The sequence below is a fragment of the Haliotis rufescens genome, unplaced genomic scaffold (assembly GCF_023055435.1).
Source record: "Haliotis rufescens isolate VD_foot unplaced genomic scaffold, xgHalRufe1.0.p SCAF_35, whole genome shotgun sequence".
Taxonomy (NCBI): Eukaryota; Metazoa; Mollusca; class Gastropoda; order Lepetellida; family Haliotidae; genus Haliotis; species Haliotis rufescens.
Window position 1 is genome coordinate 4,311,980 of NW_025964057.1, and position 19,133 is coordinate 4,331,112.

The 19,133-nt window shown below is 41.2% G+C and overlaps 1 protein-coding gene across 1 annotated transcript in view; it reads left to right on the plus strand.

The window, feature by feature from the left end:
• The window catches only part of LOC124125253 (CRAL-TRIO domain-containing protein C3H8.02-like), a 70,435-nt gene extending 52,651 nt beyond the window's left edge, over window positions 1-17,784 (plus strand). The window contains exons 4-7 of the mRNA XM_048381010.1: window positions 597-793; window positions 5,966-6,050; window positions 6,907-7,118; window positions 9,032-17,784. Coding sequence (XP_048236967.1) covers window positions 597-793; window positions 5,966-6,050; window positions 6,907-7,118; window positions 9,032-9,128 — 591 coding nt within the window. The 3' untranslated portion in view covers window positions 9,129-17,784. The remainder of the gene's footprint in view (window positions 1-596; window positions 794-5,965; window positions 6,051-6,906; window positions 7,119-9,031) is intronic.
• Window positions 17,785-19,133: the final 1,349 nt, after the last annotated feature.

Sequence of the window (19,133 nt, forward strand, 5' to 3'; positions counted from 1 at the left end):
CTTCTGTTTATACTTTATATCCACCCTTCTGTTTATACTTCATATCTGCCCTTCTGTTTATAATTTTTATCCACCCTTCTGTTTATACTTTATATCCACCCTTCTGTTTATACTTTATATCCACCCTTCTGTTTATACTTTATATCCACCCTTCTGTTTATACTTTATATCCACCCTTCTGTTTATACTTTATATCCACCCTTCTGTTTATACTTTATATCTGCCCTTTTGTTTATACTTTATATCCACCCTTCTGTTTATACTTTATATCCACCCTTCTGTTTATACTTTTTATCTGCCCTTCTGTTTATACTTTATATCCACCCTTCTGTTTATACTTTATATCCACCCTTCTGTTTATACTTTATATCCACCCTTCTGTTTATACTTTATACCCGGTCTTCTGTTTATGCTTTATATCCACCCTTCTGTTTATACTTTATATCCACCCTTCTGTTTATACTTTATATCCACCCTTCCATTTATACTTTATACACACCCTTCTGTGTATACTTTATATCTGCCCAGCTGTCAACATAGGGGCTATAGTTTGCAGTTCATCATTAGAGAGGTAACTTGAGCCCATGTTTCCCCAGGCTCACACAGACTCCTCATTACGACGGTTCCTGAAAGCTTTTGGCGACGTTGATGTTGCGTTCAAGCAGTTGTTGAAGTGCAATAAGTGGCGCCGAGAGTTTGGCGTGGCGAAACTGACACCGGAGGATGAAGATGTCATGAATGAACTCGCCGCAGGCAAAGTGCACATCCTGCGACAGAGAGACTCCAAGGGGAGGTAAGCAGCTTCTGGTGTCGGTGATGTCCTTTTGTCTTACAGCAGAGATAGTGGTTGAAGATTTGAACTGTCTTCTTGTATTATTTGCAGGTTTACGAAGATTCTCTGATCAAAGAAATACTTCATTGGTTTGAATGATTTGATGAAAGGGACAATATATACTGAACAACAAAAGTTCCTGTGACATTGAATAAGATTTAATTGGAAGTTATGTTTTTTACAGATAAAAGACTCCTGTAAGTGTTCAAATGGTTTAATTTGCCATACTGACTTCAGAAAATGCGTGATTTCATAAAAACATGAACATGCCTAAATGTCAATTTACAAATCAATAGCGTGTGTGTCCACCTCTGGTTGTGATGCAAGCAACACATCTTCGTCTCATGGAATGGACCAGGCGTCGCACAAAGTCCTGTGGGATATCTGTCCATATCTGCTAGAGCATGTTTCGAAGTTCCTGGAGTGTCTGTGGATTACATGGTTGACCTCGAAGGCGCCGATCCATCTCATCCCACATGTGCTCGATTGGTGAGAGATCAGGGGAGCGAGCCGGCCAGGGGATGACATTCATGTTGTTTTGTTGAAGAGAATCCTGAACAAGTCGAGCAATATGAGGCCGGGCGTTGTCATGTTGAAAGGTAATGCCTGGGCCGTGACGACACAAAAATTGTAGAACAACAGGTCCGATGATCTTGTCGCGGGAGCGCTATCCATTGAGATTTCCCTCTACCACTATCAAACGGGTCCTCTGTCTTGCTGTAATCACACCCCATACCATAACGCTGCCGCCCCCGAACCGATCTTCATCCATGACACAATGATTGACGTAAAGTTCACCTCGATGTCGGTACACTCGAATCCGTCCATCGCTGTGGCTGAGGTGAAAACGATAGAACTTGTCCCCACTGCATGGCCGTCCAGCGTAGACGCTGTCTGCACCACTGTAGACGTGCTTGATGGTGGTTTCCTGTCAAAATGGGACGTCTGGCGGGTCTTCTGGCGACAATCCCTGCACATCTGAGGCGGTGACGTACGGTTTGTGAAGATATTCGTCAAAGGCCAGGGATGCTTCTTGCAGTCACTGTTTACGGCTGGAATCAATTTCGTAGGTGTGTAGTTCAAATCCAGTTGTCTTGTCGATTATTGGTTACATGTGGCCTGCCACTCTGAGGATGGTCTCTGACTGCATTCGTCTGTTGCCAACGTTGCCATAAACACCAAATGGTGTTTCTGTGGACGTTAAATTGTCTTGCAACATCACTCGATCCTGCTTCAAGCATACCAATGGCATTTCGTAATGTTGAATAATTGCGTAATTTTGTTGTTTTTCTGAGTGGTTGTTGTCAGCACGATGCTAAACAATGCATATGGAATCCCGTTAACTCACATGTTTTGATACCCTTTCTTGGGTAGTGAAATGCATGGGGCTTGCATAAAAGTCAACTTTTGCATGGAATGCATGCTTTTCTGTAGCAGTTGCCTTTTTTGTGACTTGATTCCATATATGTTCTTCAATATTGAAAACCAAACTTTACTTGTTTGAAAAATACACTAAAATATTGGTGTCACAGGAACTTTTGTTGTTGAGTATATATTATCAGTTATAGTTCTGCAGTAAGGGGTAGACCAATGTAATAAGTGACAGTGTGACAGTGTGATGTGTGACAATGTGATGTGTGACAGTGTGATGTGTGACAGTGTGATGTGTGACAGTGTGACAGTGTGATGTGTGACAATGTGATGTGTGACAGTGTGATGTGTGACAATGTGATGTGTGACAGTGTGATGTGTGACAATGTGATGTGTGACAATGTGATGTGTGACAGTGTGATGTGTGACAATGTGATGTGTGACAGTGTGATGTGTGACAGTGTGATGTGTGACAGTGTGATGTGTGACAATGTGACAATGTGATGTGTGACAATGTGACAGTGTGATGTGTGACAATGTGACAGTGTGATGTGTGACAATGTGACAGTGTGATGTGTGACAATGTGACAGTGTGACAATGTGACAGTGTGATGTGTGACAATGTGACAGTGTGATGTGTGACAGTGTGATGTGTGACACTGTGATGTGTGACAGTGTGATGTGTGACAATGTGATGTGTGACAATGTGACAGTGTGATGTGTGACAATGTGACAGTGTGATGTGTGACAATGTGATGTGTGACAGTGTGATGTGTGACAGTGTGACAGTGTGATGTGTGACTATGTGATGTGTGACAGGGTGATGTGTGACAATGTGACAGTGTGATATGTGACAGTGTGATGTGTGACAGTGTGATGTGTGACAGTGTGACAGTGTGATGTGTGACAATGTGATGTGTGACAATGTGACAGTGTGATGTGTGACAATGTGACAGTGTGATGTGTGACAGTGTGATGTGTGACAATGTGAGTGTGATGTGTGACAATGTGACAGTGTGATGTGTGACAGTGTGATGTGTGACAGTGTAACAGTGTGATGTGTGACAATGTGACAGTGTGACAATGTGACAGTGTGATGTGTGACAGTGTGATGTGTGACAGTGTGATGTGTGACAATGTGACAGTGTGATGTGTGACAGTGTGACACTGTGATGTGTGACAGTGTGATGTGTGACAATGTGAGTGTGATGTGTGACAATGTGACAGTGTGATGTGTGACAGTGTGATGTGTGACAGTGTAACAGTGTGATGTGTGACAATGTGACAGTGTGATGTGTGACAATGTGACAGTGTGATGTGTGACAATGTGACAGTGTGATGTGTGACAATGTGACAGTGTGATGTGTGACAGTGTGATGTGTGACAGTGTGATGTGTGACAGTGTGATGTGTGACAGTGTGATGTGTGACAATGTGACACTGTGATGTGTGACAATGTGATGTGTGACTGTGTGACAGTGTGATGTGTGACTATGTGATGTGTGACAGTGTGATGTGTGACAGTGTGATGTGTAACAGTGTGATGTGTGACAGTTTGAAGTGTGATGTGTGACAGTGTGATGTGTGACAGGGTGATGTGTGACAGTGTGATGTGTGACAGGGTGATGTGTGACTGTGTGATGTGTGACAGTGTGATTTGTACCGTGTGATGCGTGATGTGTGACAATGTGATGTGTGACAGTGTGATTTTTGACAGTGTGATGTGTGACAATGTGATGTGTGACCGTGTGATGTGTGACCGTGTGATGTGTGACAGTATGATTTGTGACAGTGTGACGTGTGACAGTGTGATGTGTGACAATGTGATGTGTGACAGTGTGATGTGTGAGGAAGAAGGAACGTCAGAAAAATGAAACTTTACACATGGATGTTACTGGTCAGGATCTCAAATGTGTTTGAAAATTAGTGTCGTAAATTCATTTTATTTTACAGAGTTATGGCCCTTTGCTTCGTGCTTTTCAACTTAGTGAATACTGCATGAAGTGGGGACAACTTAGTGAATACTGCATGAAGTGGGGACAACTTAGTGAATAATACATGAAGTGGGGACAACTTAGTGAATACTGCATGAAGTGGGGACAACTTAGTGAATACTGCATGAAGTGGGGACAACTTAGTGAATACTGCATGAAGTGGGGACAACTTAGTGAATAATGCATGAAGTTGGGAAAACTTAGTGAATACTGCATGAAGTTGGGAAAACTTAGTGAATACTGCAGGAAGTGGGGACAACTTAGTGAATACTGCATGAAGTGGGGACAACTTAGTGAATACTGCATGAAGTGGGGACAACTTAGTGAATACTGCATGAAGTGGGGACAACTTAGTGAATACTACATGAAGTGGGGACAACTTAATGAATAATGCATGAAGTGTGGACAACTTAGTGAATACTGCATGAAGTTGGGAAAACTTAATGAATACTGCATGAAGTGGGGACAACTTAGTGAATACTGCATGAAGTGGGGACAACTTAGTGAATAATACATGAAGTGGGGACAACTTAGTGAATACTGCATGAAGTGTGGACAACTTAGTGAATACTGCATGAAGTGGGGACAACTTAGTGAATACTGCATGAAGTGGGGACAACTTAGTGAATAATGCATGAAGTTGGGAAAACTTAGTGAATACTGCATGAAGTTGGGAAAACTTAGTGAATACTGCAGGAAGTGGGGACAACTTAGTGAATACTGCATGAAGTGGGGACAACTTAGTGAATACTGCATGAAGTGGGGACAACTTAGTGAATACTGCATGAAGTGGGGACAACTTAGTGAATACTACATGAAGTGGGGACAACTTAATGAATAATGCATGAAGTGTGGACAACTTAGTGAATACTGCATGAAGTTGGGAAAACTTAATGAATACTGCATGAAGTGGGGACAACTTAGTGAATACTGCATGAAGTGGGGACAACTTAGTGAATACTGCATGAAGTGGGAACAACTTAGTGAATACTGCATGAAGTGGGGACAACTTAGTGAATACTGCATGAAGTGGGGACAACTTAGTGAATACTGCATGAAGTGGGGACAACATTTTCCTGAAACTACTCAAGTTACTTGAATAAAAGTTTTATGCAAGACTAAGTTCGAAAATTGGTAAATTATTTCTTTACGGACCTTGATCCATTTTATTATACTTTGTGCAAGTTTGCTATTCAAAGAGATACGCATCAAGACTTAGTTATTTTTTCCAAAGAAGAAACCTTTTGTGTGTATTAATTTCACATTTAATAATTTTTTCTGATGACATAAAGTGTCCCAAGTGCCTATTTTTTCTTGAAGCGTTAAAGGACTCTTTTTTTATAGTTTATATTCACTGCTATATAAACAAACAAAATTGTAATGTGCCCCATGGCAGGAGATGGTGATGACACTGTTTTCTGTTGGTAAACCTCTAGACCTGCATCACTTGGGCTTTCCTCCTGCGTCGATCTGACACTGTGACATAGTGTTCAAGGCTGTGTTGACCCATCTCACTCATATACATGTCACACTGTGACATAGTGTTCAAGGCCGTGTTGACCCATCTCACTCATATACATGTCACACTGTGACATAGTGTTCAAGGCTGTGTTGACCCATCTCACTCATATACATGTCACACTGTGACATAGTGTTCAAGGCTGTGTTGACCCATCTCACTCATATACATGTCACACTGTGACATAGTGTTCAAGGCTGTGTTGACCCATCTCACTCATATACATGTCACATTGTGGATTGTGTTTCAGACCTGTTGTGCATGTCGCTGCCAGGAAACACAATGTGTACGAGAGAGACATTGACAAGTTTACACGATTCATCGTCTACATCCTGGTACGTATGACCCCTTGTTCATCCTCACATTGCAGTTTCCTGCGTTTCCACCAAACACAAGGTCGGTTGGTTCAGCTTGTGGAACACAACAAGCGACCCTGTATGTGTGAAGTGTTCTCAATGTTATATCACTTAATACAGGATGATTTTCTTCTGATGCGATTGAGATTAGGACAATAGATGTTGTAATTCCTACACCTGATTGGTCAAAAGTTGTTCAGGGTTAGAGCATTCAAGGTCTCAGTAAAGCTTTCAAAATGTTTTGTATTAGACATGTGGAGGACATTTCCAAATTTGGCTCAACAGTGACAAGAATGACGTCCGACGCATTTTCCCTATTGCAACTTCTATCACTTGTGGGTTCAGGTAAATAATTGACTTGGCTTTGCATGTGTTTGTGATAGGATACACCCACCTCTGCACGAACACCTGGTGTTATGAGTCTTGGTAGTTAGTCCTCATCCCCTGTTTATGACACAGTGGGAATTGTACAATGGACTCTGCTTACATCAGAGATTTTATATGATTACTTGAAGGGATTTGTGGTTTGTTCAGAAATGAATGTAGCCGACGGGAGCGACACAGACGAGGCCCCAGCTCCTGGATCAGGTGATAAGGGTTGGTGGTTGATGGTGTCAGTGTTTCCCGACGGTGTGGGATATGGCTCATATCAGCCAAGGTCACTGTGGGAAATCTGGGATGTTGCTGACTTGACTTAAAACAACAACAATATCAATGTGCAGCATGTGTGTGTTTCCAGGACATAAGACAACAACAATAGCAATGTGCAGCATGTGTGTGTTTCCAGGACATAAGACAACAACAATAGCAATGTGCAGCATGTGTGTGTTTCCAGGAAACAGCCTGTAACAAGTGTAATGAGGATGTCATTGACAGTCTGTGCATCATCTTCGACCTCAAGGGCTTCACCCTCAGCTGCATGGACTACCAGTTCATCAAGAACCTCATCTGGCTCCTCAGCAAGAACTACCCCGAGCGTCTCGGCGTCTGCCTCATCATCAACTCCCCCATGATGTTCTCAGGCTGCTGGGCTGCTATACGACCATGGTATGTAACGTGTTGCTATGACGACAGTCACATGGGCTATACAGCCGTGGTATGTAACGTGTTGCTATGACAACAGTCACATGGGCTATACGACCGTGGTATGTAACGTGTTGCTATGACGACAGTCACATGGGCTATACGACCGTGGTATGTAACGTGTTGCTATGACGACAGTCACATGGGCTATATGACCGTGGTATGTAACGTGTTGCCATGACGACAGTCACATGGGCTATACAACCGTGGTATGTAACGTGTTGCTATGACGACAGTCACATGGGCTATATGACCGTGATATGTAACGTGTTGCTGTGACGACTGTCATATGAACTATACGACCATGGTATGTAACATTCTTGTGTAGCTATGGCAACAGTCACATTGGCTATAGGACCATGGTATGTAACATTCTTGTGTAGCTATGGCAACAGTCACATGGGCTATAGGACCATGGTATGTAACATTCTTGTGTAGCTATGGCAACAGTCACATAGGCTATAGGACCATGGTATGTAACATTCTTGTGTAGCTATGGCAACAGTCACATAGGCTATAGGACCATGGTATGTAACATTCTTGTGTAGCTATGGCAACAGTCACATGGGCTATACGACCATGGTATGTAACATTCTTGTGTAGCTATGGTGACAGTCAAATGGGCTATAGGACCATGGTATGTAACATTCTTGTGTAGCTATGGTGACAGTCAAATGGGCTATACGACTGTGATGTGTAACATGTTGCTGTGACGACTGTCATATGAACTATACGACCATGGTATGTAACATTCTTGTGTAGCTATGGCAACAGTCACATGGGCTATAGGACCATGGTATGTAACATTCTTGTGTAGCTATGGCAACAGTCACATAGGCTATAGGACCATGGTATGTAACATTTTTGTGTAGCTATGGTGACAGTCAAATGGGCTATACGACTGTGATGTGTAACATGTTGCTATGACGACTGTCACATGGACTATACGACCATGATATGTAATGTGTTGCTGTGACGACTGTCACATGACTAGTCACATGTGAGTCATCTGACTGACTGGTTAGTCACATGTGAGTCATCTGTCAGGCTGGCTAGTCACATGTGAGTCATCTGTCAGGCTGGTTAGTCACATGTGAGTCATCTGTCAGACTGGCTAGTCATATGTGAGTCATCTGTCTGACTGGCTAGTTACATGTGAGTCATCTGTCAGGCTGTCCAGTCACATGTGAGTCATCTGTCAGGCTGGTTAGTCACATGTGAGTCATCTGTCAGGCTGGCTAGTCACATGTGAGTCATCTGTCTGACTGGCTAGTCATATGTGAGTCATCTGTCAGGCTGGCTAGTCACATGTGAGTCATCTGTCAGGCTTGCTAGTCACAAGAGAGTCATCTGTCTGACTGGCTAGTCATATGTGAGTCATCTGTCAGGCTGGCCAGTCACATGTGAGTCATCTGTCAGACTGGTTTGTCACATGTGAGTCATCTGTCAGGCTTGCCAGTCACATCTGACTGGTAGTCACATGCGAGAGAGCCGATGGTGTGGATTAGTATAGGACTTCACATGTTGACACATGTAACTTACAGTTTCAAAAAAAGGTTTGTATAAAAATGTGTATAGGCCCAATTTGTCCCCTTAAGAGTACTACTATATAACTTTCTTGTTGTCATGGTAATTATCCCATACAGTCTTCCTGAGATGTATCGATTTCTCAATTGATTGTGTTGTCATGGTCACTATCACATAAGCTGTTTCTTGAGATATGTCAATACCTAACATTTTTATGTTGACATAGCAACATTAATACAATTTTAGAGTTTCTGTCTGCCATGATGACCTAATTCAAGATCTCTTGGAGATACTTATGTATCCCAGATTTGTTGCCATGGTATCGCATGACTTTTTTTACTTTTATTCAGGCTGAATGATGTCACCGCCAGCAAGGTGCGGTTTGTAGCAGATGACCTTGACCTTTGTAAGTTCGTCCACCCAGATGCCCTTCCTCCAGATGACTGATTCTACCACTAGGTGGCGCTAGTGGCTGTCTGTGCCGTCCTCTTTGATTGAGGTGTCACTATAGGAAATAATAGGAAGTATATATATATTACCCGGACTCACACAGAACCTTTCTGTCTGCACTGGAGAACCGTATCTACCATTCAGGAACATTCCCTGTACATTTATAGTGATAGTTTCAGCCAGGGTGTTGCCGATGGCGGTCTTTCTGAAGTTTTTGTCAAATCATGGGTTTTGATATTTCTTTTTTTGTGTCAGATATCTTGTTTTATTATGAAGGTTTCTTCTGAATGAGCAATTTGCCTTTTTTGTGCAGATAAGTAAAAGAATATTGGTTTGCTATGTGATCTCTAGGCAGTAATAACTTTTAGAAGGATTGAAATAGAGGTTTTCCCAATTGTCAGATGTGTTCAGGGAACAGCTCTTATTGTTCTGACGCCCCGTTCACATGCCCAACATTTACTCACATCAGTAATTTTACACATGTGTAATATGTGAATATGTAAATTTATTATGCGTTCACATGAAAAGCATCTTAGGTGTGTAAATAAAGTATGTAAATTGTGTAAGGCACACATAGTCATCAGTCTGTTCACGACTTTCAACACAAAACAGGTTGTTTTCCAATGAGAAGAGAGTTACTTCACCAAAAATTTTCGCAAGAAGCAACGTGTATGATTTAATTTATACACAAAATTCTTTAAGGATTGACTGTGTATTTTTTTCGGTTCATTGAGGTATGAATCGAAAAACCAATGTGCAAACTGTATGAATCCGCGTAGCGGATTCTTACAAAAGTTTGCACATTGGTTTTTCGATTGGGAAATGAATGCAATAACACGTGACCAATTCAGCTAATCAGAATACAGGAATTTCAATGAACACAACGTAAATTTAATTATGACTCCTTGAAACCAGAAGAAAACACCGTCCACTCAAATCTGTATTTACACATAAAAGTTAGCAACTGTTGGCAATTTGTTTGGTGTTTGCAAAAGAACAGATATCAATTAGATCATCCTCTTACATTAACATAAACATTCACATTGCAACATACACACACAGTGCAAATTTACATTTATATTTGCACCTGCTCCAGACATGATGCAAATTTGCTCCTGGTGTAAATATACACACATTAGTAAAAGCGTTCACATGACAAGTATACTCACGTATGTATTTCCACACACGTATGCACATATACACACATGTATAGCGGCGCGTGTGAACGGGGTAATAGTATGCACATATACACACATGTATAGCGGCGCGTGTGAACGGGGTAATAGTATGCACATATACACACATGTATAGCGGCGCGTGTGAACGGGGTAATAGTATGCACATATACACACATGTATCGCGGCGCGTGTGAACGGGGTAATAGTATGCACATATACACACATGTATCGCGGCGCGTGTGAATGGGGTAATAGTATGCACATATACACACATGTATCGCGGCGCATGTGAACGGGGTAATAGTATGCACATATACACACATGTATAGCGGCGCGTGTGAACGGGGTAATAGTATGCACATATACACACATGTATCGCGGCGCGTGTGAACGGGGTAATAGTATGCACATATACACACATGTATCGCGGCGCGTGTGAACGGGGTAATAGTATGCACATATACACACATGTATCGCGGCGCATGTGAACGGGGTAATAGTATGCACATATACACACATGTATAGCGGCGCGTGTGAACGGGGTAATAGTATGCACATATACACACATGTATCGCGGCGCGTGTGAACGGGGTAATAGTATGCACATATACACACATGTATCGCGGCGCGTGTGAACGGGGTAATAGTATGCACATATACACACATGTATCGCGGCGCATGTGAACGGGGTAATAGTATGCACATATACACACATGTATAGCGGCGCGTGTGAACGGGGTAATAGTATGCACATATACACACATGTATCGCGGCGCGTGTGAACGGGGTAATAGTATGCACATATACACACATGTATCGCGGCGCGTGTGAACGGGGTAATAGTATGCACATATACACACATGTATAGCGGCGCGTGTGAACGGGGTAATAGTATGAACAAGCCTGTGAACCAAGGTGAGTTTGTGCCATATGTACCGGTATGTACTGTTTCTATGTACATCTCATCTGAAAATCAGCGTTGTTCAAAGACTAGCTGATCCAGTATTAGAAAAGAATTTCCGGAAAACCTCTAAATTCCCTCCTTTAGACACATTCTATGTTTGGTTAAGTATTGAGTGTTCCAAACATGCGACTATTGAAGTGAATAAAGTCTGTTTCACATTTATGTGAACTATCTTATAACTTTCAGAACAATATCTAAAGGTTTTACTCAGTTGTCTGAGAAAACCAATGCTGCTGGCCAAACAGGGCCCTCCTCCTGTCTCGTGTCTCGGTCCAGGTACAAGATGTAGCTTGTCCCTGTGATTCAATACTGAAGCCAACAGTAAGCTTCTTTCACTGGATAGAATTTGGCTCTGATGACTTTATATTACATTGTTTACTTTCATATATATGCAATATGTTGTACAGGTGGTTTTGAATAGCTAGCTTGGTACACAAAGTATGTCTAGTGTGTCTAGAGACAACCAGTCGCCCCTACTGGACAAATTCATACCTTTATGGAAAACAATACTTTCAAGAACAATTAAGAAATTGAAATGTCTTTTTTTTCGTTTGACCATCCAGGGTTTTCTCCACAGAAATCTGGAATCCAAGAAATACAAACATCTGGCCTTAGTTGAAATGCCTACACATGGTTATAGATTTGGGATAATTTGGCACAAAGTTAACAAGAAAATGTTGACACATGAAAGTGGAGGGTTCAGAGAATGCTGTTGTCGTGCTGTCCACCTGCTGCTTCACCTACACACAGACACGGGGACATCGAGTTTACTGTAGAGTTCCTGACATGATATTCCTTACTTTTCACTCATTGTTTGAGGACTGTTAGTCAAGATTCAAGATGTTTGTTGGCCCTGTGGCCCGTTTATACATAATAAATAAGTAATAAGTTACATTATATACAGAAAGTGTCGGCATCACTTGAAGTGCATATTTGTCTACAAACATTTTGTACTCCAAATGACTGCTATTACCATGGTAACCAATCCATATACACATGATCATATGTATCGGATTGTTCATGTAGCTGCTGACTCCCATGTTAGACTCCACTCACTCACTCCAGCATCCCAGTACACCTACATATAATGAGTACACCTGCATGTATCAAGTACACCTATATGTATCGAGTACACCTACATGTAGCAAGTACACCTACATGTAACGAGTACACCTGCATGTATCAAGTACACCTATATGTATCGAGTACAACAAAATGTAGCGAGTACACCTACATGTAGCAAGGACACCTACATGTAACGAGTACATCTATATGTAGCGAGTACACCTACATGCAGCAAGTACACCTACATGTAGCGAGTACACCTACATGTAGCAAGGACACCTACATTTGCGAGGACACCTACATGGAAAGAGTACACCTACATGTAACGAGTACACCTACATGTAATGAGTACACCTTTATGTATCGAGTACAGCTACATGTAACGAGGACACCTACATGTAGCAAGTACACCTACATGAAGCATGTACACCTACATGTAAAGAGTACACCTACATGTAACGAGTACACCTACATGTAATGAGTACACCTTTATGTATCGAGTACAGCTACATGTAACGAAGACACCTACATGTAGCAAGTACACCTACATGAAGCGAGTACACCTACATGTAACGAGTACACCTACATGTAATGAGTACACCTTTATGTATCGAGTACAGCTACATGTAACGAGGACACCTACATGTAGCAAGTACACCTACATGAAGCATGTACACCTACATGTAAAGAGTACACCTTCATGTATCCAGTACACCTGCATGGAGTGAGTACACCTACATGGAATGAGTACACCTACATATAGCATGTACACCTACATGTAAAGAGTACACCTACATGTAACCAGTACACCTATATGTAGTGAGTACACCTACATGTAGCATGTACACCTACATTTAAGGATTACACCTACATGTAACGAGTACACCTACATGTAATGAGTACGGCCACATGTAATGAGTACACCTTTATGTAACGAGTACACTTATATGTAGCGAGTACACATACATGTAACGAGTACACCTACATGTAATGAGTACACCTACATGTAGCGAGTACACCTACATGTAGTGAGTACACCTTTATGTTGCAAGTACACCTACATGTAACGAGTACACCTACATGTTATGAGTACACCTACATGTAACGAGTACACTTATATGTAGCGAGTACACATACATGTAACGAGTACACCTACATGTAATGAGTAAACCTACATGTAGCGAGTACACCTACATGTAGTGAGTACACCTTTCTGTTGCAAGTACACCTACATGTATTGAGTACACCTACATGTAATGAGTATACCTTTATGTAATGAGTACACTTATATGTAGTGAGTACATCTTTATGTTGCAAGTACACCTACATAAGCGAGTACACCTACATGAAGCGAGTACACCTACATGTAATGAGTACACCTTTATGTAACAAGTACACTGATATGTAGCGAGTACACCTACATGTAACGAGTACACTGATATGTAGCAAGTACACCTACATGTAACGAGTACATCTACATGTAATGAGTACACCTTTATGTCACGAGTACACTTAAATGTAGCGAGTACACCTGCATGTAGCAGAGATAACCAATCTGGAACCAGCCCAGCAGGTCTTATGTTGTGACATGAAAGGAGATACAGATTGCTACATGCTTTGAGGATCTAAGCTTGTCTTATTCTCCACGTTAGATGTATTCCACAGGTGAAGGTTGTACGTTATGGTCACATTGGACAGGCATTCATTGTACAAGGTTCACCATGTTTATTATTTGTTGAATTTTTATGTTTTTAATTGTTTGGGCAGCTCTTTGATCAAAATGTTCTTGGAAACAGTTATCTGGTATATCATGTTGATCTCAGTTGTTGTGGCGTGGAAGAGAGAGGATCTGATGGTCTGTCACCTGGTGTAAGCCGCCGTCTGTCATCTACTGCTCCGGCCCACAGAGGCCATTGTGCCACAGTGTTTTGTGTCATTGTTCTGTGGCGCAATGTTCTGTGACACAATGTTCTGTGACATTACCATCGTTCTGTGGCACAATGTTCTGTGAAATTACCATTGTTCTGTGACACAATGCTCTGTGACATTACCACTGTCCTCTGACATTACCATTGTTCTGTGGCACAATGTTCTGTGACATTACCATTGTTCTGTGGTGCAATGTTCTGTGACATTACCATTGTTTTGTGACATTACCATTGTTCTGTGGCACAATGTTCTGTGACATTACCATTGTTCTGTGGCACAATGTTCTATGACATTACCATTGTTCTGTGACAAAATGCTCTGTGACATTACCATTGTTCTGAGACATTACCATTGTTCCGTGACATTACCATTGTTCTTTGGCACAATGTTCTGTGACATTAGCATTGTTCTGTGACATTAGCATTGTTCTATGCCATTACCATTGTTCTGTGGCACAATGTTCTGTTACATTAGCATTGTTCTGTGACATTAGCATTGTTCTATGCCATTACCATTGTTCTGTGGCACAATGTTCTGTGACATTAGCATTGTTCTGTGACATTACCATTGTTTTATGACATTACCATTGTTCTGTGGCACAATGTTCTGTGACATTACCATTGTTCTATGACATTACCATTGTTCTGTGGCACAATGCTCTGTGACATTACCATTGTTCTATGACATTACCATTGTTCTGTGGCACAATGCTCTGTGACATTACCATTGTTCTGTGACATTACCATTGTTCTGTGGCACAATGCTCTGTGACATTACCATTGTTCTGTGACATTACCATTGTTCTGTGACACAATGCTCTGTGACATTACCATTGTTCTGTGACACAATGTTCTATGACATTACCATTGTTCTGTGGCACAATGCTCTGTGACATTACCACTGTCCTCTGACATTACCATTGTTCTGTGGCACAATGTTCTGTGACATTACCATTGTTCTGTGATACAATGTTCTGTGACATTACAATTGTTTTGTGACATTACCATTGTTCTGTGGCACAATGTTCTGTGACATTACCATTGTTTTGTGACATTACCATTGTTCTGTGGCACAATGTTCTGTGACATTACCAATGTTCTGTGACATTACCATTGTTCTGTGATACAATGCTCTGTGACATTACCATTGTTCTGAGACATTACCATTGTTCTGTGACATTACCATCTGTGACATTACCATTGTTCTGTGATACGATGCTCTGTGACATTACTATTGTTTGGAGACTTTAGGGCAGTGCATTTCTCTTTTGTTCCATGTTCTGTGACTGTCATTGTTCTGAATACTGTGCCATTGTACTGTGGTGGTAGTGTGCCATTGCCATTGTGACATGTTTTGTGACATCTAGTCATTGCTCTGTGACATCTTGACATTGCTCTGTGACAATTCACATTGTCTGACATCGTTGCTTCTAATCAGATAATTGTTTGGGAAAGGGTTGGGATTTTATGTGTGCTTCAGTTACTTCTGTAAGCACTAGTGTCTCATTGTATTCATCTGATTGTGTCTCATACAACTGACTGCACGGGTAGTGCATGCATTTGGTATATTTCATGACTTGGTTTGATAGGACAGACTATAAACTACTCAGGCTTTGGTGGGGACCTATCTGACATTCCTGTGTCTTTCATTGAAATAATATCCCTACCATTGACATACAATAGTCCTCCTATTTACAATAAACCATGACCATGGCGATATCTAAACAGACCTTTGTTATGATTTTTAACATTTTCTTTCCTTATTCTTTTGGTGGGTTAATTATTTTATAATTTATTTTATTTATTCATTTCATCATTTTTTATGAACATGATCATGTTAATATTGTATCTTCTGTGTTTCTCTTTCTCATCAATGCAGTATGACTATTGTGTATTTGTTGATTGTAATGCACCTGATCCTGTGTTTATTGGCCAGATGCTCACCTTCTTGGGCAGAGAAGGTGAGGAAGTAGCCGGAAAAGGTAGTGTATCTATCTTCCTGCTCCTGGAGAAATGGAACATTGTTTTAGCCGGAAAAGGCAGTGTATCTATCTTCCTGCTGCTGGAGAAATGGAACATTGTTTTAGCCGGAAAAGGCAGTGTATCTATCTTCCTGCTCCTGGAGAAATGGAACATTGTTTTAGCCGGAAAAGGCAGTGTATCTATCTTCCTGCTCCTGGAGAAATGGAACATTGTTTTAGCCGGAAAAGGTAGTGTATCTATCTTCCTGCTCCTGGAGAAATGGAACATTGTTTTAGCCGGAAAAGGTAGTGTATCTATCTTCCTGCTGCTGGAGAAATGGAACATTGTTTTAGCCGGAAAAGGTAGTGTATCTATTTTCCTGCTCCTGGAGAAATGGAACATTGTTTTAGCCGGAAAAGGTAGTGTATCTATCTTCCTGCTCCTGGAGAAATGGAACATTGTTTTAGCCGGAAAAGGTAGTGTATCTATCTTCCTGCTGCTGGAGAAATGGAACATTGTTTTAGCCGGAAAAGGTAGTGTATCTATTTTCCTGCTCCTGGAGAAATGGAACATTGTTTTAGCCGGAAAAGGTAGTGTATCTATCTTCCTGCTCCTGGAGAAATGGAACATTGTTTTAGCCGGAAAAGGTAGTGTATCTATTTTCCTGCTCCTGGAGAAATGGAACATTGTTTTAGCCGGAAAAGGTAGTGTATCTATCTTCCTGCTCCTGGAGAAATGGAACATTGTTTTAGCCGGAAAAGGTAGTGTATCTATCTTCCTGCTCCTGGAGAAATGGAACATTGTTTTAGCTTAGTTTTGTGTTTTTCATAAAAGTGGCCTGATAGGCGGTGTTTCTGGATAAGTCAGTGGTGCAGTAACAACTACCCCACGTAGTGTTGTACTGCTACAAGCTGGTCCAGATTGAGTCAGGCATGCCCAGCCAACAAACAACAAACTCAAGTGTTAATCAGCAACCTCAGCAGCAACCGCTGTCATCAGCAGCAACCACTGTCATCAGAAGCAACCACTGTCATCAGAAGCAACCACTGTCATCAGCAGCAACCAATGGCATCAGCAGCAACTGGTTCATGTGTTCTTGGGCTGATTTTAGACTCAAACTCACCATGGGTTAAACTGTTCTTTGGACTGTTTGTTACAAAATTTACATCTTTATCTTGAATACACTTCCCTTTTTTGATGTACACACAGTTTGCTAATTAGGCAGTTTGATTCATTCTCATTGATTCTCTAGTATGGCTTACAGTTATTTCATCAGGTTTCACAAATATGCAACATCTCTCCTGGACCCCGTTGTGTTGCCATGGTGGACCAAACACTGGACAATTAATGATTAAAAAGTCAATTTGTTATGAAATAGGACTGAAATTATATTGACTGTTTTGTTGAATATATTGATTTTTGTGTGTGCATTAGTCTTGGTCTATAGTGTATTCATTCATTTACTTTGCTTTTTGGCATCAGCATGTGACATCAACCTGTTTGTGTGTGTGGTAAAATTATTTTTGTTGTTACGAATAAAATTTATTTTAAAACTTCCCATTGCTTGAGTGATCATATAGATAAGCCAGGAAGCTGTGCAGAGTTGCATCCCTTGTCAGTGCCAGGATCAACTGGGTTTGCCCAGGTTGTGTTGAGTGTTTGATTTAACATTTCAGAGGAACCATCTTCAGATCAGGTTAATAGACAGTAGACTGGGATATCAAAACAATAGTTATCATTGTTAATAATTCTAAGAATACTACCTCGAAAACATCTTTGCCATAATCCTGTATTTTGGCTGCAATCACACAAAACATTTTCACTGTCAGCTATACATTATTATTCGTATCCGTAATAGCACTTTGGACTACCTCTTCCATGTGCAAAGACAGGAAAATCCTCTCTTCTTTGGAAACATGAATCACTGGAGACAGATGTTCTGGGAGGTGGGAGGGAGAAGTTCAGACGTAGTATCTTTAGAATTAGTAACAATGATAACTATGAACACACAATGCCATTTAGAAAGTGGTCAAATGTAACAAATGTTATATTTGGGATAACACTTTCTTAGCCAAGTACAGATTCTCGTACTTTTTTGGGTTGAGTCCCGTCCAGGATTCAAACCCACACCACCAGCGTGAAGCACCTAATCGCTAGCACACAAAGTCAGCGATCTAACCCACTCAGCCTCTGAGGCTTCCACAAAAATGAAAGTCCTACAACTGGTAGTCTAGATCACATGCTTTGTGTAACCCTCTAACAAGTGTAAATTGGCACGGCTCCCATGGCCGAATGCGGGACTCAACCCAAAAAAGTACGAGAATCTGTACTTTACTAAGAAAGTGTTATCCCAAATATAACATTTGTTACATTTGACCACTTTCTAAAGGGTATTGTGTGTTCATAGTTATCCTTGTTCAAATCGTTCAATAGAATAAATAGACAATATGTGATACCTTCACTTAAACTAAAGTAATATTGCTGATATTTTTGTCAGTGATTGCCTCCAGAACCTTCTTAGACATCATTATCTGGTTAATTTAGGTACTGACGTCACCTCTGGTCCCATTCTTACAGGTGTAACCACTTCCGGTCTAAATGACGCCATTTCCATTCCAGATTTCATTTCCTGTCTCCTAAAAGCCATAATGACGTCCCTTACGGTCCAACTTCCGGTATATTTTGTGTCATTTATGACGTCACTTCTGGTATCAATTCTTCCGATTGTGAAGTCATTTCCGGTCACTGGGTGATACATGTGGACATATGAGGTGTCCTTCTGGAGCTATTAAATAAAGGTGTACTGACTTTGAGTAGCTGCTGGTAAAATCCTCACCTCATGTAAGGAGGGAAAACCTATGCCTAATTACAGCCTGTGGAGCTAATGAAACTATCCCCTAAAGTG